At 50.2% G+C, this 22063-nt stretch overlaps 1 protein-coding gene across 50 annotated transcripts in view; it reads left to right on the top strand.

Moving 5' to 3' along the window:
• The window catches only part of LOC119390380 (uncharacterized protein DDB_G0290685), a 43120-nt gene extending 21450 nt beyond the window's left edge, over nt 1-21670 (top strand). Inside the window, exons 2-11 of one of the 50 annotated variants that reach the window (XM_049414780.1) lie at nt 18912-19192; nt 19274-19435; nt 19517-19678; nt 19760-19921; nt 20003-20083; nt 20165-20245; nt 20327-20407; nt 20489-20650; nt 20732-21136; nt 21218-21670. In XM_049414780.1, the coding sequence (XP_049270737.1) occupies nt 18912-19192; nt 19274-19435; nt 19517-19678; nt 19760-19921; nt 20003-20083; nt 20165-20245; nt 20327-20407; nt 20489-20650; nt 20732-21136; nt 21218-21414 (1774 nt within the window). In that variant the 3' untranslated portion in view covers nt 21415-21670. Of the gene's footprint in view, nt 1-18911; nt 19193-19273; nt 19436-19516; nt 19679-19759; nt 21137-21217 lie in introns of all 50 variants that reach the window. The other 49 variants (XM_049414774.1, XM_049414772.1, XM_049414810.1 and 46 more) reach the window with 49 other exon arrangements.
• The last annotated feature ends 393 nt before the right edge of the window (nt 21671-22063 follow it).

Raw genomic sequence — 22063 nt, 5'->3', positions numbered from 1 at the left:
CGCTGCTGTTGTCGAATGCGGTGTCGTGCCAGCTGACGTGCTTCTTCAGCCCTCTGGGTAAAATCGCTGATGTCAAGTTTGTGTTCAGCATTGTCGTTTACGGGCAGCATTGCATCCAGAGGCGTGGTAACTGTTCGGCCATAAACAAGCTGGAAGGGCGTCACTTGGGTAGTCTCTTGCAATGCGGTATTATAAGCGAATGTGGCATACGGTAGTATCCTGTCCCATGTACGGTGTTCCAAGTCTACGTAAATTGATAACATATCGGTCAGCGTTCTGTTGAGACGCTCGGTCAGCCCATTCGTTTGCGGGTGATAAGCAGTTGTTTTCCTGTGGCAGGTGTGGGTAAGCTTCATTATGGACTGCGTCAAATCGGCTGTAAATGCAGTTCCTCGGTCTGTAATAACCACTTTAGGGGCACCATGTCGTAGTACTATGGAAGTGACGAAGAATTCTGCTACTTCGATGGCTGTCCCCCTGATCAAAGAGGCTGTCTCGGCATATCGGGTTAAGTAATCTGTCGCTACTATAATCCATCTTTTTCCTAATGAAGATGTCGGAAATGGACCAAGCAGATCTACTTGTTCGAACGGGGCCTCTGGGGGTTCTATTGGGTGAAGGAGGCCGGCCGGTTTTAGTGGAGGCGTCTTGCGTCGTTGGCAATCCCGACAAGTTCTGACATAATGCTGTACCGAATGCAGTAATTTTGGCCAGTAGTACTTGGCACGAATGCGAGCGAATGTTCGACTCACTCCGAGGTGTCCCGATGAGGGGTCATCGTGACAGGCTTCCAAGATTTCGGATCGCAAGTTCGAAGGGATCACAAGTAGGAATTTCTCGGTGCTGTGCTCAAAATTCCTCTTGTACAGGACGTTATTTCTCATCACATACGATGACAATCCCCGTGTGAAAACTCGTGGAACACGGACAGGGTGTCCTTGCAGATACCTGATGAGCAGAAGTAAATCGTCGTCAGACTGCTGATGTTGAGCCATTTTTGATGTGGTGACGGCTCCAAGAAACGGACAGTCATCTGCATCTTCCGTCGGCGCAGATCCGACAGGCGCTCGTGACAAGCAGTCAGCGTCACTGTGCTTGCGGCCAGACTTGTATACTACGGTTATGTCGTACTCCTGCAGCCTCAGGCTCCATCTTGCAAGTCGCCCAGACGGATCCTTGAGATTCGCGAGCCAGCACAGCGAGTGATGGTCGCTCACTGCTCGAAATGGTCTACCGTATAGGTATGGTCGGAATTTTCCTATGGCCCAAATCACCGCGAGGCATTCTTTTTCTGTCGCCGAATAGTTAGTTTCCGCCTTCGAAAGAGTGCGGCTAGCGTAAGCAATCACTCGCTCCTCTCCGTTTTGCCATTGAACAAGGACGTCACCGAGTCCCAAGTTACTTGCGTCCGTGTGTATGTCTGTCTCCGCTTCGTCATCAAAGTGTGCAAGAACCGGGTCATTTTGAAGCCGCTGTCGTAGTTCATGGAATGCAGTGTCTTGCTCACTCGTCCAGACGAAAGGCACATCTTCTTTTGTCAGACGTGTTAGCGGTTCGGCAATCTTGGAAAAAATTTTTACGAAGCGTCTGTAATAGGCACAAAGCCCTAAAAACCGCCGGACAGCCTTTTTATCCGTGGGTCTTGGGAACTTGCCTACTGCTGCAGTCTTCTCAGGGTCAGGGCGGATGCCTTCAGAACTAACCACATGGCCCAGGAAAAGGAGTTCGCGGAAACCAAAATGGCACTTTTGTGGCTTTATCGTTAGCCCTGCTGAACTAATGGCCTTGAGAACAGTTCGTAGTCGTTCCACATGCTGATCGAAGGTGGTTGAAAAGATTACGACGTCGTCGAGATAAACGAGACAGGTCTGCCATTTTAACCCGGATAGTACAGTGTCCATCATCCGCTGGAACGTGGCAGGTGCGGAACAGAGGCCGAACGGGAGTACCTTGAACTCGTACAGCCCATCTGGAGTGACGAACGCTGTTTTCTCGCGGTCTCTTTCGTCTACCTCTATCTGCCAGTATCCACTCTTGAGGTCCAAAGAGGAAAAGAATTTCGCATCCCGTAATCTGTCAAGAGTGTCATCGATCCTTGGGAGCGGATAGACATCCCGCTTCGTGACGACGTTCAACTTTCTGTAATCTACGCAAAAGCGCAAAGTGTGGTCCTTCTTCTTTACTAGCACCACAGGCGACGCCTACGGGCTGGCTGACGGTTGTATGACGTCGTCTCGAAGCATTTCTTCAACTTGGCTTCTGATGATCTCTCTCTCCCTTGGTGACACTCGGTAGGGGTGCTGGCAAATAGGCCTCACCGAGTCCTCGACTATGATGCGGTGTTTGGCGATAGATGTCCTCTGGAATTTTGATGACGTTGAGAAACAGGAGGCGAATTCTCGTACAAGGCTCTTGATTTGCCTCTTCTGGTCCGGTGATAAGGCTGTGTCGATGCTGATGGATGCGAGTATGCAGTTTACGTTGTCCGAATTGAGTGGTGCCATATCAGAAGAGCCCAAATCTGTAATCTCAACGTAATCGTTCAGGCGGGCGATGACGGTTCCCTTCGCCATGTGCTGCACCCCGTTTCCGAAATTAGTCAAAAAGACATTCGTGCACCCATTACGCAGCCGAACAAGACCTCGTGCCATACAGATCCCTTTTTCGAGAAGAAGCCTAGTGTTGCTGTCCGCCATTCCTTCATAGTCGCTGAATACGTTGCTTCTTACGGTGACTGCTACACTGGATCTTGGGGGTACCGTTACGTCGTCATCCACAATCTGGAGCGCGTCGTATTGCTCTTCACATTCGAATGTCGCAATGGCGCGTTTCGTGGAGAAGAACACGGACGCTTCCTGCAAATTTATAACTGCACCGTTCGCCTGCAAAAAGTCGATTCCAATAATTAAATCCCTTGAGCATTCCGACAGGACAATGAAGCTGGCGACGTACGTGAAGCCACGTATTCCAATTCTAGAAGTGCACCTGCCGGCTGGGTCGATCAGGTGTCCTCCTGCCGTTCGCACTTGCGGTCCTGTCCAAGGAGTCAGCACTTTTTTCAGTTTTCTGGCAAGCTCTCTACTCATAACTTATTTGTCTGCACCTGTGTCCACTAAAGCAGTAATTTCACAGCCGTCTATAAGCACACACAAATCGGAAGCAACGTTACTGTTTCTGCACCCATGCTCGTGTCCGTCGTCATATCCCGAAATCAGCGCTGGAGGTTCTGTTGTGTCGGCAGCGGCCTTACCTCCACAGGTCGCCGATTTTAGTTTTCCCGAAGCGGGCTTTGGGAACGTCGCCTTGGGGAACTTGAAGATGGACGCGGACTTGATCTATACCTCAGTGGCGCTGTTGAGCGAGGCTGATGCTGTTGTGAGGTGTGAAGGCTTTGACGCGTCGACAAGTACTCCTGGAACGCAAAAGGGCGTTCTCCGTTTCTTGGGCAAGGAGCGTTTACGGAAAAACCCCGAAGTCCCGCTCGGCGGTATTCGCACATCCGGTACAGGTGGCCAGCTTCGCCGCAGTGATAGCAAAGCGGGATTCGATCGGGAGTGCGCCATATGTCAGCCTTCCGCACTCTCATCTCAGGTGGGGGCGGCGTGAACCGAGGTTCGGGTAGATGTGTAGTTGCCGCGACGAAGGTACGTCCAGGTGTTCCTCTGAGTACCTCGGCATACGAGATCGCTGGCTGCACCGGTAACGACGCTTGAGGCAGTGCTTGAGGCTGCTGCTCACGGACTGCTTGCCTAACTTCTTCGCGAACCACTTCTGCCAACGAGGAGATTGTAGTTGGGTTGCTGTTTAGCTGTTGCCTCTGGAGCTCTTCTCGAACTACAGATCGTACGAGTTCTCGCAAGACATCGATGCTGTTCCCGAATACTGCGGACACCCATTCCACAGATGCGGCGTTTACTTCTCGGTTATAGAGCCTTGCTCGCTGTTGGAGTGTCTTTTCCATAGTTGTCGCCTCGCAGCGGAATTCCGCGACGGTACGTGGAGGGCTCCGCACCAAACCGGCAAAGAGCTCCTGCTTTACACCGCGCATCAGATGCCGAAGCTTCTTGTCCTCGCTCATGCTCGGGTCAGCGCGGCGAAACAAGCGGGACATATCTTCGACGTACATTGCCACACTTTCGTTGCTCCGCTGGCTTCTCGCTTGCAGAGCGGCCTCAGCTCTTTCCCGGCGGTCCGTGCTCGGGAACGTGGCCAGCAGCTCCCGCTGGAAATCGTCCCGTGACCGGAAAGCTCCTTCATGGTTTTCAAACCATGTTCGTGCACTGTCTTGCAACGCGAAATAAACGCGGCGCAGCTTCCGGTCTTCAGCCCATCCATTGCAGTCGGCGACGCGCTCAAATCCTTCAAGCCAATCCTCAGCGTCTTCATACGTATCGCCATGGAAAGGCTCGGGAGTCCGCGGCTGATCAATGATGACGTGGGTTGCGGCGACTGGGGATGTCATTTCGGTATTGCCGCCGCAGACAGCCGGTGGTTCCCTAGCAGGCTCCCGCAAAAGAGGAAATTCGGGTGGCTCACCACGCAGACGACGGCTGGTGCGCTGGTGGACAGGCGTGAGCTCGTTAGGTCCCAGTCGGCGTGGCTCAGGGCTTCCGTCTCTAACTCGAACAGGGCTTTAGATCATACCCAGCAGCTCCACCAGAATTGTAACGAACAATTCAGGTAGTCTTCTGAGAACTATTTATTGAGGGCTAACTTGTCAAAAAACGCCAGGCCTGCGCTGAAACCGCAGCACAGTCACAGCGAAGGCTGGAAGAGCGGCGTTTCTAGAGCCCGTTAAACTCTCCTGGGGCTACAATACAAGCACATTAGAAAGGTACCCACTACGCCATTAATCACAATTTTTGTGAAGTTGGGAAGCACCTACTAAGCCATTATTCGTCATTCTGCGGAGAAGCGAGGCACCAGCTACACGTCTCTAAGGCATTATGTGCACTTCGTTGACGCGACGACTGATGACGATGAAGAATTATTGCTCAGCCGTTTGTAATGGGTTGGAATCTTTAAGCGGCCCACCAGTTATGTAATTTGCATTCGGTGACACCCGGTCGCTATTTCCCTCTCCCGTCATGCTGTATAACATACGTTGACGTGGTAGAGAGACGGGGGGTGGGTGGCGAAGAACTTTACTGAGACCCAGAGGAAATGGATCATGCGCTTATGGGCTTCCTTGGCAACCAATACAAGTGCACTAGCGAGGAACCCACTACGCTATAAATCATTGTAATTTTACTGAGACCCCGAGGAAGTGGATCATGCGCTTATGGGCTTCCTTGGCAACCAATACAAGTGCACTTGCGAGGAACCTACTACGCTATAAACTACGCTACGCTATCTCCTATCTATCACGCTATCATTGTAATTTTTGAGAAGTAGGGCAGCAGGCACTGTGCCATTTTTCGTCATTCTACGAAGAGCGTTGGTACCTGCTAAACGCATGTAAGGCATTGTGCGCACTTTGTTGATGCTGTGCCTGATGACGATGAAGAATTATGGCAGACCCCTTTGTAATGGGTTGGAAGCATTCAACAACCTACTCGTTGCGCAATTCGCATTGTGTGACGCCTAGTTACAGAATTCACGTTGTGCGACGCTTGGTGCTTATTTTACTCTTCTACCACGCTATATTGCATATGCTGATGTGGTTCCTTCCTGACACGAAGTCTGTATAGGACCTTTTTGCAAAGCAGTTTCAAGCACCGGCATGGCTCACAGGTTGAATACTGAACTCACACGCAGAGTGCCCAGGTTCGAACCTCGTTCCATCCTGGAATTTTTTTCTTATTTCGAGCGATACTGGTTACGGACACCGGCGGCGGCGGCGGACAACTACGACGCCAAAAACGGCCGGTGAAATGATCTCATAACAGCTTTCGCTATAAAGCAAAAAGCGTTCTCCCTCTGGATCGAGCGGCTCCTCACTTCTTCTTCCTCTCTTTCCTGGTCACCATCTCACGCGATCCGATCGCGTGCGGCGAAGGCGCCGTTGTCCGCTGGGAGGGCGCGCGTAGTTTAAAGACTGTTTCATGGCTTGCATCAATATTCAAAACGTTGCAGTGCATTTGCATATATTACAGCGAAAGCTGTTATGAGATCATTTCAAGCGATATACGCTTCGCATTGACAGCAGCGAGAACAGTCGTCGGCCATCGAGTAATCTGATCATCGGTGGAACGCAGGGGCGTAGCCAAGGGGGGGTTGGGGGGGTTCAAACCCCCCCGAAATTTTTCAGTTTTGCTTGTGTATATATACACGCACACATACAAACGCACGCACGAACATACATAAAGTATCGTTGAACCCCCTCCGAAAAAAATTTCTGGCTACGCCCCTGGTGGAACGCGTCGTCTTTTATACATCAGTCATCGAACCTTCCAGCGTTATAGCTGGTGCTTGCGTTAGCTCTCGAATAAACTTGATTATTCGTGTGCGGCGCGTAATCTTAACAGAATGATCTCGAACAATCGTGAAGCTTCTCAAACATTACGGCACTGTCTGCGTCAAACGTTGCTCAGTCTTTGTGGTTGAAACCCGAATACATCAAAACAAAGCAATAAACACACGTGGCAGTAATAACGCTAGTAATATTAACCATTTACTACCGATTGCACTATCGATAGTTTGTCGATAGTAGTACTATCGATAGTTTGTCTGCACTATCAATAGTTTCAAGAAAACTATCGATGCTATCGATAGTCAATTTACCGATAGTTCTGCATCACTACTTAGAGGAGGTCGGCGGAGATCCCTTGGAATGCCGCAGCCTCCACCGTGTGCTGGATGAGCCGGCGTTGGTCTGCTGGTTCGGAGGCACCTAGGAGGTACTCCAACGACTCCACGGTGTTTGCGTTGTCTGCGTGGTAGTGCGTGCAAGTCCACGCCATGCGTATGAGAGTGGCCGGAGCTGAGCAGTGTTCGCACGTAGGCGATATACTATATCTACGCAAGGATTCTACTGTATAAGAGGTATGCATCCGGAACACCACACTGAGAGACGGGCCGACCGTGCACGTCGATTCGAGAAACGCTTCAACGGACGTCCGGACATCAAGTATACAGACACCTCTCACCACCCTTCGAAGCCAGCGATGGTAGCGGTAGCCCTCGCCCCCCACGGTACACCTGGTACCCAGCATGCAGCATTCGGAAAACAGAAACGGCCACCGCAGCTGATGAGGTTGCCATCGCGCTCGCGCTAGCTGAACTTATTACCAAAGTCATCATCAGTGATTCTCAGTAGGCGACCCGCAGCTATGATGCCAGACGTATCTTTCACCAGGCATTGTAATTTCTAGTCCTCCCTCTTCCACATCCCACTTACTCCTTTGGGTTCCAGACCACGAGTCACTCAGCCTTAACGCCCAGGTGCTTACGCTCGCCCGAAGATCTTAGCTGCCCAGCCGAATGTAGGATCCACCGCGTCGCTTGCCCTGACACCACTATGTCCATAGGCGTGCGCACAGGGGGGGCAGTCGCCCCCCCTAATCACCTAAGAGGGGGGGCGCAAAATCTGTCCTGTACATTGACCCTTCTATTCGCCTAAGAGGGGGGGGGCGCAAAATCTGCCCCATACATTGACTTAGTAGGGTGGGGGGGGCTCTGCAATGAACCTTTGACCCCCTAATGGGGAACCCTGCGCACGCCTATGACTATGTCGCACGATTCTCTACTGAAAAGGCAGGGCAACCCTGGAAAAAGGGACAAGGCTGTACAGCAAGAGAAAGAGAAGAAGACTCGAGTAAGGGTTCAACGAAGGGCAAGGAAACCATTCAATGAATGTTTTAATGAAAAGGCAATGAAGGTGGAAAGGCTTTCGCTTTTATGTCTTTTAGGAAGGACCTAAAGACCCCGGAAATTTTGTCCATCTATGTGTACCTCACAATAAATGTATTCTTGCTCATCGCTGAGTAATCTTCAACTAACAGATGTTTGATTAATTACTTCTATTATGCTGATTTGTAATTTCTTTCGTATTCGTAACGCTTATATGATACGATGTGTTCTTTATTTACTGATGTGTATTTAATCTACTTTCCCGCTCCTTTTACCTAAGCTACTAACCGTATGATCTACAATTTTGCACATGTACTAACAAGATGCCCCCACAGGCATTTTACTTTGGGACGTTATTCTGGGTTACACTTGCTTTATAACATGTATTAAATTAGATGTTATCGTAACTACAGACTGAAAAAAATATTATAAGCACGTTTTAACTGGGGTGCTAGAACTGCTCCAGCGGGACTCCACACATTAAACAGAACAATTCGCACAAACAAGAGAAGAAAAAGTGCATCAAGCATCGGCCACCTGTCCCTGTACCTTGGTTGGTGTTTCAAGTCTTAGCACGACGTACAAAAAGCGGTAGAATATACAGTAATGCATGTAGAGACACAATATAGCCAAAATGGATCTCACGACAGGAAACAAGCTATTACAGAAGAAAAAAAGCTATGCCTAAAGTGTTTTCTGCTAATTGCGACAGAGAATGAATAAGATTTTAATATTCCTGCCATTATCTTTTTCTTGCATTACGACAAGGCATCGCAGTACAACTCACAATATTAACAGATTTCCTGTAAAACCCGAACAACTCGCGACGGCATAAGCACCACATTTTTAAATATAACCTTCGTCAATTGTTTTTTCACCGCTAATCTTCAGGCAATTTTTGGATGTAGCTTGTGTGACGGAACATTGCAAATCAAAATTAGCACTATCGGCATTAAAAGGCTGTGACTCCACAGATGATGATGAAATAAACTTTTAATTTGCCAAAATAGTGTCCCCGAGCTCTTAAGCTCGGGGTCACTCTAGGTGGGAGGGTCCTTTAGTCCAGGAATCCTCTGGCCGCGATCGCCTCCCGGGCCCTGGCGACGAGTCCTCGTTGGTCGTCTAGGTCCCGTGCGGATACCTTGGCCTCCCACGTCTCGGCGAGGAGGTTGTTGCGGGCGGTCGTTATGGGCTGAAGCATGCTTCTACATTATCAATATGGCTTCCAGCTCTAGATTGACTATTATAGTGTACTGAATGCGAATGACAGACGCTCCGCTGTTATGAAAGAGGAAGACGACAATCGGTGACTGTGGTTTTCGCTCGGGCCATTCCATTTAAAAAAAAGGAAAAAAATCAAAATAGCCCCAACAATTTTTTTATTCTTTTTTTATTTTTACTATAAATTATCTTTTAGCATCTTCCTTTTATTTTATTTTTTTCACAAAGTCTACTGCCGCACGCTTCGTGGCCGATCCCCCGTAGTGGGTTGAGCTATTCCCTTAAGGAACCAACCAACCAAGCTCGTGCTCGCTGGTAGCCTGACCTGCCTTACAAGAAGCCTTCCGCGACGCAACGTGTAAAGTTGCTCGAAGCACAACACCCCCATTTGAAGTGGTGGAGGAGCGAGGGTTCCCATCATCCTGGAACTTCGCAATCGGACGCTACCATCGCCTTTCAACATGACTGCACCTGGCCCTTCGCAAGCTGCTGCCGCCACGACGACAGTCTTCTGTACTGGCGTGCAACGGCAACGCGACCAGCCCGTATTTCACGGCAATGACGAGCACGACGTCGAGGATTGGATCGTTGAGTACGAACTCGTAAGCGCTTCCAACAAATGGGACGACTGCGACAAGCTCACCAACGTGCGCTTTTACCTAGCTGATGTAGCCAGCCTCTGGTTTAAAAACCATGAGGCTGACATCACCACCTGATCGACCTTTAAGGCAACCATCACCGAGGTCTTCGGTCGTCCCGCCGGCTTCGCGCGGTACAGCGTTTGCGTAGCCGAGTCCAGCGCCGGCACGAGACGTTTACGAGCTATATCGAAGATGTCTTGTCCCTATGCAAGCGCGTCGACCCATCTCTCGCCGAAATGGACAAGATAAAGCACATCATGAAAGGAGTCGACGACGACACGTTTCAGATGCTTGTCGCTCGGAACCCTCAGACTGTCGCTGACGTGGTCCAACTCTGTCAGTCGTACGACGAGTTGCGAAAGCAGCGTGTCTCGATGCGCCACGCTGCCGAGGCTACAGCTGAGGTTTCCACCCTTGTCGATGACGTCACTGCTGATCACACCGTTTTACTGCCACAGATCAAGAAGTTCATCCGTGAGGAAGTTGCGCGTCAACTTTCCCTTGTCGCCCAATTACCTGCACCAGTGACATCATTGGAACCACGTCTTCGTCAGGTCATTCAGGCGCAAGTCGCGCAGGCACTACCACCATCACCGCCTGCCCCTACACCGCTGACTTACGCGGCCGTCGCTGCCAGACCACAGGCTCCATCTGTTTCTGGCGCCTACCGGGCCACCGGGTCCTTCTACACGACGCCGCCGCCGCTCACACGCACGGTGGTACCCCATCCTACTTCGCCCTCCGGACCTTCTGTCGTTAGCCCATGGCGTACCTTTGTTAATCGGCCGATATGTTTCGCGTGTGGTTTGGCAGGGCATATAGCTCGCTACTGTTGACGTCGCAGCTTCCAGTCTCAGGACGGTGTGGCTTCGTCCAATTATCGGACTGCCCAGCACTCCCAACGACTTTCTTCGGCTGTCGCTGACTCGTTTTCCCCTCGACGCCCTTCCGACTCACGCCGTTCGTCTTCGCCCCGTCGCCGATCCATCTCCCCGATGCTTCGACGACCTAGCCCCGCACGAGAGGAAAACTGACAGCCGCAGTTCCGGAGGCAAGAACTGCGTTGTCGTCGAACTCTCCAAGACCTCCTCTTCATCCGCCCAACGAAATTGATATAGTAGTACAAGGTATCGCCGTACGTGCACTTGTCGACACAGGAGCCGTTGTTTCTGTCATTAGTGAGAAACTGTGCCGCAGTTTCAGAAAAGTTACCACACCGCTTACGAATCTTGCCCTGCGTACAGCGACATCGCATTACATCACACCTTCGGCTCAGTGCACAGCTCGTGTTGTGATTCAAGATGTTCGGTATGCCGTCAAGTTTGTCGTTCTTCCGCGATCATCCTACGACGTCATTCTAGGATGGGATTTTCTTTCTACCCATCAGGCCCACGTAGACTGCGCTCGTGCTGAACTCACGTTGTCGAAGCCGTGCCCTGACCTCGACGACCGCAGTCCCCCTAAAGTGTTTGCCGCAGCTGACGTCCACATCGCGCCTTTGTCCGCCGTCATAGTGCCTGTGTTTTCGCCTACTGCCACTAACTCTACTGCTTTGTTTCAGCCATCTGTAACGAGTGCGCGTCACCGAACCTTCATCCTCCCGTTTGCCGTCATCAAATTTTGCAATGGTTCTGCGGCACTTTACGCATGCAACGTCTCTGCTGTCCCGTCTCTTGTACTACGCGGCGAATGTATGGGGAGCCTCACTACTTTTGCTGACATTTTCGACGATACAACACTTGGAGACACGGCATCACTACTGCCTTGTGCCATCCCTTCTGCAACTGACACAGCTGCTCCTATGGACGTATTCTGCAAAGCCGTCGATTCCCACCTTACGCCTGTGCAGAAGAAACAGCTTGTCCAACTCCTCCAGCGTTTTCGAGCCTCCTTCGACCACGACCAGCCTTCTTTAGGTCGAACGTCAGCAGTTGTCCACCGTATTGATACCGGTCAACATGCACCACTGCGACAGCGTCCATACCGTGTGTCGACTTCCGAACGAATTGTCATCGATCAACAGGTAGACGATATGCTTAAGCGTGGAATAATTCAGCCGTCCAGCAGCCCCTGGGCCTCTCCAGTTGTGCTGGTGAAGATAAAGGACGGATCCATCAGGTTCTGCGTGGACTACCGCCGTCTCAACCGTATCACGCGCAAGGATGTCTATCCTCTACCGCGCATCGACGATGCCCTAGACTGCCTACAGGGCGCAGAATTCTTCTCTTCCTTAGATCTGCGCTCTGGCTACTGGCAGGTGCCCATGGCGGAGGCCGATCGCGAAAAAACGGCTTTTGTTACGCCCGACGGCCTTTACGAATTTACAGTCATGCCCTTTGGCCTCTGCAACGCGCCTGCCACTTTCGAGCGTATGATGGACACAATCCTTCGAGGCCTCAAGTGGAATATTTGCCTTTGTTATTGAGACGACATTGTCATCTTTTCTACCGATTTCGCGACCCATTTAACCCGCCTCGAGCAAGTTCTTGCTTGCCTCTCCGCCGCGGGACCGCAACTGAACCTGAAGAAATGCCACTTTGCCGCTGGGCAGCTTACGATCCTAGGGCATGTGGTTTCGAAGGACGGTATTCTCCCTGATCCCACCAAACTAACAGCCGTTTCAGCGTTCCCAAAACCAACCACCATGAAACAGCTCCGAAGCTTCATCGGCCTTTGTTCCTATTTCCAGCGCTTTGTCCGCAACTTCGCTACCATCATCACCCCTTTGACCAAGCTCCTCGCTGGCTCTAGTGATCTTTCGGCGTGGTCTCCCCCTTGTGACGATGCTTTCGACGAACTGCGCCGCATCCTCACGTCACCTCCTATTCTGCGACATTTCGACCCATCTGCACCCACTGAGGTCCACACAGACGCTAGCGGTGTCGGGCTCGGCGCTATTGCGCAACGGAAAGATCGCTTCCAAGAGTACGTCGTCGCCTTCTCAAGCCGAAGTCTTACCAAAGCCGAAAGCAACTATTCTGTCACCGAAAAGGAATGCCTTGCCATTATTTGGGCGATAGAGAAATTTCGGCCTTACGTGTACGGACGCCCATTTGACGTAGTGACTGACCACCATGCCGTGTGTTGGTTGTCGTCACTAAAATATCCAAGTGGTCGCCTTGCCCGATGGGCGTTACGGCTCCAAGAATACGATATCCGCGTAGTGTATCGCTCTGGCCGCAAGCGTTCAGACGCAGACGCCCTCTCCCGTTCGCCCCTGTCTCCTGACTCTGCCAGCTTCACACATACTACCTGCGATACCACCGCCCTCACCATCTCCGACATGCCCTCTGAGCAACGCAAGTATCTTTGGCTTGCTTCCATTCTAGACGTTCTGTCTGGTCGGACCCCTTCTCCATGCTCTCGGACATTGCGTCGGCAAGCCGATCACTTCACCGAAGACGTGCTCTACTGCCGAAATTACACACACGGCGGCCGTAACTGGTTACTCGTCATTCCGCGTCACCTCCGGTCCGAAATTAGTTCTACGTTCCACGACGACCCACAATGCGGCCACGCAGGTTTCCTTAAAACTTATTCTCGGATCAGGCTTCGATATTACTGGCGTGGCATGTATCGTTTCATTCGACAGTACGTTCGGGGATGTTCCACATGCCAGCGACGCAAGACTCCCCCTCAACACGCCGCCGGCGCCTTGTTACCTTTGCCATGCCCTGCCCGACCGTTCGACCGCGTCGGCATCGACATCTACGGTCTCCTTCCCAGCACTGCAGACGGTAACCGTTGGATAATCGTTGCCGTCGACCACCTCACACGGTACGCCGAAACTTCACCCCTTCCTTCATCTACAGCAAAAGACGTGGCCACTTTTATTCTCCACAATCTCGTCCTTCGTCATGGCGCCCCTCGAGAGTTGCTGAGTGATCGCGGTCGTGTGTTTCTCTCGGACGTGATCACAGCATTGCTGCGTGAGTGCCGCGTCGTGCACCGCACCACAAGCGCCTATCACCCTCAAACCAATGGGATGACCCAGAACGCTTTAACCGTACTCTCGGTGACATGCTGTCTATGTACATCTCGTCAGACCACTCCAATTGGGATCGGGTACTACCGTTTATTACTTTCGCTTATAATACCGCCATTCAAAGCACTACTGGGTTCTCCCCATTTTTCCTCCTTTACGGAAGCGAGCCTTCTTGTACTATGGACACTATTCTTTTGTACCGACCCGATGCCTCAGAGTCTACAACTCTATCCCAAGCAGCTACATATGCTGAAGAATGCCGCCAACTTGCACGCTCATTCACAACACAAGACCAGGGGCGCCTGAAGCACCACCACGACGCGTCCACTAGCACTACTTCCTACGATCCTGGCTCGCTCGTTTGGCTGCGTGTGCGGTCTACTACTACTGGCCTTTCCACCAAGCTGGTCCCCAAGTACCACGGTCCATATCGTGTACTTCAGCAGTCTTCGCCGGTGAACTACCTCATCGAGCCACTGGAACCGTCTTCTGACCATCGCCGCCGTGGCCAGGAAATCGTTCACGTGTCCAGACTCAAACAGTGCTACGATCCTCCTGTGTTTTCTGGCCCCTAGGTCGCCAGGATGGCTCCTTATTGCGCGGGGAATAATTGTACTGAATGCGAATGACAGACGCTCCGCTGTTATGAAAGAGGAAGACGACAATCGGTGACTGTGGTTGTCGCTCGCGCTCGTGCTCGCTGGCAGCCTGACCTGCCTTACAAGAAGCCTTCCGCGACGCAACGTGTAAAGTTGCTCGAAGCACAACACCCCCATTTGAATAGTAACATAAACTAGTAACCGATGTTCACATTCTATAGCACAAACTTTTTCACACACACGCATCTCACTCATTTTAACACGAACGTGTTTTATGTAGGGGTCCACCAAGACTTTCATGACGTATTCCCGTCACGGAAATGCCTCAGCAAAATGAACGCCATCAGATGGCAAAGAAAAAAAAACTATAAGAACAAGTTCCGTTGACAGGAGTCGAACCCGCGACATCTCGGTCCGCGACAATGGCTGGCGGCGATTGAGCCCACTGAGCTACCGCCAGACGCATAACGAAGGTAATATGAACGCGCCTTTTATCTTTCATATTTTCGTCTCGCAGTGATATTGGATGGATGGATGGCGCTATGAGCGACCCCTTTATAACGGGGCGGTGACATGTGTGCCACCAGGGTCGAAAAAAAGAGGACTTCGTTGCCTCCGCTATTAGCTCCTACAACGCGTCGTTGCTACGGCCATCCCACTCGGCGCATTTCCAATAGCAGAATGTCATGTCAACGCTTTAACGCACCGCGAGGTGGCGGCTTTAGCCCAAGCCTCGCTCATAGCATCCATCCATATAGAAAAATAGCCATCCGACGCTTGCCTGCCTGTCGCACCGCCTTCCCCGCTCGCCCTGTGAGCATTAATGGCCAGGGTAGAGTGAAGACACGACGCTCGTCGTGTTTCTCTTCGCGTTTCACGACGCTTTCAAGGAGTGCATATCGAGTATCAGTGTTTACGATGTGCTTGTTGATGCCATCTTTGCGCGGGATTCACCATATGCGGTGTCCAGATATTTCTTCCTCCGTGGCCCAGCTTTATCTTGACAACATCAGCTCAACCTTGTTTCAGCTACCGCAAGGGTTCAATCCTGATCATGGGCGTTATTCGTCGGTACGGAGATGTGCCACTAAGCGTCAACGTGGGTACGTCCACATCAAGCGGTGCTATATCTGCCAAAGAACAGTAGACATTGTGCAAGCTGTCATGTACCAGTGCACTATAGGCAATCAACTACTTAACACGTTTCACTTTAGTGTTATACCGATTCTTATGACGGACGGATCAGCCATCTTTTTTCTAAAGCTTTCGACTGGGTAAAAGATAATCGTCAAATACTGAAAGCTAATAACCCACAGGTAGACTGCAATATTACGCGATGTACTGAGGAAATCTAATTCACGTATCTCAAGTGGTCAGTTTATACTACTGTGTTTCTAACTATACCGACGTTACTTTGAGAATGCCTCGTGGTTCCGTCCTCTGTCTCCGCCTGTTCCTAATTTACATCAATAAAGACTTACCATCTCCCCCTACGGGCAACCATGCTGGGATGAGAAAGCATCGCGGGGGGTGCGCATCGAGTTTTCGTTTCTCTTATGTGACTTATGAGACGATGGTTGTCGAGGCGTTTGAATTACCGCTTGCCGACGCCGACGTTTATGTTCGGCTTTCCGAGCCTTCCTCTGCTCCGCGGCGGTGGCGCTGCCGCTGCAACTAACGCCGACGTTGACGTTATTCATGGCGTTTCGCACACCGTTGCACAGAGAATGACGGAAGCACAGGGAACGCGCGTTTTCGCAGCCTCGCTGCTTCGAGATTCCCTTGCCGGCGTTGCCGTTTACGTTCAGCTTCGCGAGCGTCCATAGCACCGTTGCGAAGGAGAGTGCAACGCTTGCCGGCGTTGCCGTTTGCGTTCAGCTTCGCGAGCGTCCATAGCGCCGTTGCGAAGGAGAGTGCAACGCTTGCCGGCGTTGCCGTTTGCGTTCAGCTTCGCGAGCGTCCATAGCGCCATTGCGAAGGAGAGTGCAACGGGAGCGAGCGCGCGCCGCCACCTAGACAAACTTCGTTGATTATATACGAGCGCACAGCTGTGGCGGAGAGAGGGAAACGGGAGAGGAGAAACGTAGCGGAGGCAGCGCTCACGTCACCTCCTCCCACCTCCTCACACTCATGCGAGGAGATGGGGGGAGAGTTCGCGCATGCGCAGCATGGGTGCGGACGCCGTAGAACGGACACTGCCCCGAGCATAAGATGCTTTCGCATCTAAAGTATTGCCACTGGGAAAAGACCAGCCCGGACTACAGGCGTTCGAGCAGGAGTAATGAGTTTCTTCGGGTGGTTTAGAAGTTGAGCATTCACAACAGGCATGTGCGCGCAAGTGTCAATTAGAGCCGTAACTGGTACACCATCCACGTTCATTGGTAAGGTTCCGACGTGCGGGCAGGGTCGATAGAGGATTTTCGCATCGGGTCGTTATTGCAGCAACATTTCACCTAATCGTGGTTCTCAAACGCACATCCTTGTGGATGACTGTGTCGTGTACAAAAATATAAGCCGCCCTGCTGATTCAAAGCGCTATGCTCTGATTTTAAGAAATTAAGCGTATTGAGTGGTGCGCTTAATGGCAGATGGAAATTGTTAAAGAAAAAGTTAAACATGCCAGTTTGCTTCACTTGCTCAATACTCGCTCTGCCACAAAATGTATAAAGTACGCAGTATTCCTATCGATTCACTGTCTTCAACAAATTACCTCAGCGTTATGTTTGCCTTTAACTTAAACTGTAACGCTCCTGTGGACCACATCACCCATCACCCCAACAATATGTAAAAGAAATTGGCTAACTTTAACTCTCGTAATTCTCGTTAACACGAGCGAAAGGTACGCTTGGCTTTGTTTTTCAGACTGTGCACACAAGCGGCGGCTGCAATAGCTTCGATCTTGACACGCTTCCACGCTTGGTAGACTTCTTTATCACATGCTAATCTGGCCCCCCTTTGCTCCGATGTTTTAGCAGGCAACTTTGGCTTTGCTTAAGACCGCAGCTTATCGTCTAACTATACCTAGTGAATGAGTAGATTCAGCTTGTCGCTTGCGCTCTAACACTTAAGCACAGAGAGCCCATCCGGCGCGCCATCCATGGCGAGTCTGAGCGACCAAGTGCCGGCGAAGCTGCCGTTAAACTTTCGCCTTGCCACGTGGTACAGCAGCGGCGAGGCTTCGAGCGAATGGGCTTGCGACGTCTCTCCGCAGTGGATCAAGTGCCATGAGTTAGAGCGAGAGAGACGCGGGGACAAAAGAACAAAGCCTAAGCTGCAGCGTCCGAGCTGGCTGAGAGCCGAGCGCCTTCTCTTTATTTCTCTGGCTTGCGCCTCAAGCCATGCGGCTCATCTTATGCCAAGGCCGGCCGGACGCTTCTTGCATTGCACGTGGGCTCCGGCGGCTCAAGGTCATTTCAACGCGATGATTGATCTTGCGATATATGGCGCATTTACAGCCTTCGCTTTAAAACCTGCTCTTTTCAAATGGCGTTTAGACCATGCGAATTTGGATACCAGACTTCTCACCTGCAGTTCCCTAATCAGGCCCCCGTTAAAATATACATACATAACTTCAAATCTATCTGTCTACTCGAATCAGTTAAAATTAAGTTCCACAGTTTATGTGGAGCCTAATCCATGAAGCCCTCGCTCACTATCAAAGTGTATCCATCTCCCAAACTCAAAGAGTAATCAGTCTTCCTTATCTAGACGTAAGAAGGAAATTTTCCCCAGTTGTTATTCTTCCATAGACTGTTTATCATAGAGATATTCCGTATGCTCAAGCCCCCATACTGTTTTATTCTCACATCTTGAACCGCGCATACCGCACTCATAAAATAAAACCTATTTTTGCGCAGACTAACGCTCATCAAATTTCCCCTAGCTTTATTCACTGCCAGGTTCTGTACCTTCAACTGCTCAATCACTTGCAGAATCATCATTTCAAGCTGTACTTTTAACTTTCTTAAGCCGTATCGACGTATCGTAACATACATGCATTTGTACATTTACTTTTAAACGTTTTGTCGTTTAATTGTAGTATTGTATATTATTTTAACCTTAGTATAACTACATCTAATATTTCCCCCAGATGTTTTTATTTTACTCGAGTATACTGTATTTTCGAAAGTTATCACTGGTTGTCATCACGGCTTCAGCTATATATATATATATATATATATATATATATATATATATATATATATATATATATATATATATATATATATATATATATATATATATATATATATATATATATATATATATATATGCTTGCGTGTATATGCTACATGACATTCTATATAAATCCCAAACTTGTTCCTTAGAATGATATTTATCTATTTTTATAGTATCGTACTTCCTAAAGATGCACATTTCACTTATTTTTGTGTGTATCCCTATGTAATATCGTAAGGCGCCTTAGGTTACTCACATAAATACAAAAGAGATAGAATTAGATTTAGCAAAGCTGTAGCCCTCCGGGAATCTACAAGTATACCAATTACACAGCAAGATATACGAAGCAGCAGAATCAATGCTGCGTCAAAATTTCATATAAGATCACTTATGGCAAACTTAGCTATATGCTTTTACCCATCGATGTGCCATCCGTCAGTAAGAAATTGATTCTTAGTAATCATTCTAATGTTAAGTTTTCAATTTTTCCTCTAGCCTTACATGCGCTGCACCATATTGGCGTATACCAAGCAATCGTGAAGACCTGGCGAAGAAGTCGCAGCCAACAAATCTGCATGAAAGACTTGACGCGGATGACGCTTCGGGCGAAAACAGTGATTACTTGCCAAGGTATGAAAGCAGACAAAGTGTATCCAGCGAAAACAATCAGAAAGACGGGAATGACTCCGTAGAAAATCGGAGCTTGGATGAGGAAAATAGCCAAGAAGGGTTAGCTAGTGGAAGCGGTTCCCAGGAGGAGAGTGAATCCGAAGAAGGTGATGGCTCGGATGAGGAAGATAGCCAAGAAGGATCAACTAGTGGTAGCGGTTCCCAGGAGGAGAGTGAATCTGAAGAAGGTGATGGCTCGGATGAGGAAGATAGCCAAGAAGGGTCAACTAGTGGTAGCGGTTCCCAGGAGGAGAGTGAATCCGAAGAAGGTGATGGCTCGGATGAGGAAGATAGCCAAGAAGGATCAACTAGTGGTAGCGGTTCCCAGGAGGAGAGTGAATCCGAAGAAGGTGATGGCTCGGATGAGGAAGATAGCCAAGAAGGGTCAACAAGTGGTAGCGGTTCCCAGGAGGAGAGTGAATCCGAAGAAGGTGATGGCTCGGATGAGGAAGATAGCCAAGAAGGGTCAACTAGTGGTAGCGGTTCCCAGGAGGAGAGTGAATCCGAAGAAGGTGATGGCTCGGATGAGGAAGATAGCCAAGAAGGGTCAACTAGTGGTAGCGGTTCCCAGGAGGAGAGTGAATCCGAAGAAGGTGATGGCTCAGATGAGGAAGATAGCCAGGAAGGGTCAACTAGTGGTAGCGGTTCCCAGGAGGAGAGTGAATCCAAAGAAGGTGATGGCTCGGATGAGGAAGATAGCCAAGAAAGGTCAACTAGTGGTAGTGGTTCCCAGGAGGAGAGTGAATCCGAAGAAGGTAATGGCTCGGATGAGGAAGATAGCCAAGAAGGGTCAACTAGTGGTAGCGGTTCCCAGGAGGAGAGTGAATCCGAAGAAGGTGATGGCTCGGATGAGGAAGATAGCCAAGAAGGATCAACTAGTGGTAGCGGTTCCCAGGAGGAGAGTGAATCCGAAGAAGGTGATGACTCGGATGAGGAAGATAGCCAAGAAGGGTCAACTAGTGGTAGCGGTTCCCAGGAGGAGAGTGAATCCGAAGAAGGTGATGACTCGGATGAGGAAGATAGCCAAGAAGGATCAACTAGTGGTAGCGAATCCCAGGAGGAGAGTGAATCCGAAGAAGGTGATGGCTCGGATGAGGAAGATAGCCAAGAAGGGTCAACTAGTGGTAGCGGTTCCCAGGAGGAGAGTGAATCCGAAGAAGGTGATGGCTCGGATGAGGAAGATAGCCAAGAAGGGTCAACTAGTGGTAGCGGTTCCCAGGAGGAGAGTGAATCAGAAGAAGGTGATGGCTCAGATGAGGAAGATAGCCAGGAAGGGTCAACTAGTGGTAGCGGTTCCCAGGAGGAGAGTGAATCCGAAGAAGGTGACGGCTCGGATGAGGAAGATAGCCAAGAAGGGTCAACTAGTGGTAGCGGTTCCCAGGAGGAGAGTGAATCCGAAGAAGGTGATGGCTCGGATGAGGAAGACAGCCAAGAAAGATCAACTAGTGGTAGCGGTTCCCAGGAGGAGAGTGAATCCGAAGAAGGTGATGGCTCGGATGAGGAAGATAGCCAAGAAGGGTCAACAAGTGGTAGCGGTTCCCAGGAGGAGAGTGAATCCGAAGAAGGTGATGACTTGGATGAGGAAGATAGCCAAGAAGGATCAACTAGTGGTAGCGAATCCCAGGAGGAGAGTGAATCCGAAGAAGGTGATGGCTCGGATGAGGAAGATAGCCAAGAAGGGTCAACTAGTGGTAGCGGTTCCCAGGAGGAGAGTGAATCCGAAGAAGGTGATGGCTCGGATGAGGAAGATAGCCAAGAAGGGTCAACTAGTGGTAGCGGTTCCCAGGAGGAGAGTGAATCCGAAGAAGGTGATGACTCGGATGAGGAAGATAGCCAAGAAGGGTCAACTAGTGGTAGCGGTTCCCAGGAGGAGAGTGAATCCGAAGAAGGTGATGGCTCGGATGAGGAAGATAGCCAAGAAGGGTCAACTAGTGGTAGCGGTTCCCAGGAGGAGAGTGAATCCGAAGAAGGTGATGGCTCGGATGAGGAAGATAGCCAAGAAGGGTCAACTAGTGGTAGCGGTTCCCAGGAGGAGAGTGAATCCGAAGAAGGTGATGGCTCAGATGAGGAAGATAGCCATGAAGGGTCAACTAGTGGTAGCGGTTCCCAGGAGGAGAGTGAATCCAAAGAAGGTGATGGCTCGGATGAGGAAGATAGCCAAGAAAGGTCAACTAGTGGTAGCGGTTCCCAGGAGGAGAGTGAATACGAAGAAGGTGATGGCTCGGATGAGGAAGATAGCCAAGAAGGGTCAACTAGTGGCAGCGGTTCCCAGGAGGAGAGTGAATCCGAAGAAGGTGATGGCTCGGATGAGGACGATGACAGTGATTAATCAAACGAAAGCAGTTAGGATGAAGAAAGTGAATTCGAAGGAGATAGTGATGACCAAGATGACGATAACTGAATGTACTCTATTTTAAGGAAAGCAACACAACTGGAAACTAATTACGATCACATAAGTAGACTGCAAGCCATTCAGTGATTCTGTGTGGGAAAAGATTTGTTGACAATCGGTAAAATAAGTTGCCGGAATAAATTTCAATATATATTTTGCATGCCATACTAGAAAGCATGCGGTTAAACAAAGGCCCTCTTCAATAAATTAGTCACTTCCCTGTGCCATCCTTCAAAGACATTTTTCATTAAACTAACGTCCAGATTTATGTCAGGGAGAGATCACTCGCTCTTTAAGGCGCAAGCCTTAGATGCCTCATCAGACGTGAAAATTGAATGCTGTCCCGCGTGGGCGGCGTCGGGGCACACACGAGTGATGCAAAAAATCATCCCGTGATGACGTCACCATATTACGTCACATGATGTCACATATCGCCATGTAGACTACACAGCTCCCTATGTAGTCACATCACGGGACGTTATCACATGGCATCGTCGTTTGGTCACAGGTGGACCGATCACGGAGGCAGTGCTGAACCAGTTGATGCGCAGAAATCTTGCAACGCCTCCGATCCTGGGGGCAGTGA

The sequence above is a fragment of the Rhipicephalus sanguineus genome, chromosome 4 (assembly GCF_013339695.2).
Source record: "Rhipicephalus sanguineus isolate Rsan-2018 chromosome 4, BIME_Rsan_1.4, whole genome shotgun sequence".
Taxonomy (NCBI): domain Eukaryota; kingdom Metazoa; phylum Arthropoda; class Arachnida; order Ixodida; family Ixodidae; genus Rhipicephalus; species Rhipicephalus sanguineus.
Note: the sequence above shows the minus strand (reverse complement) of the source record. Positions and strands in the feature narration are given on the sequence as shown.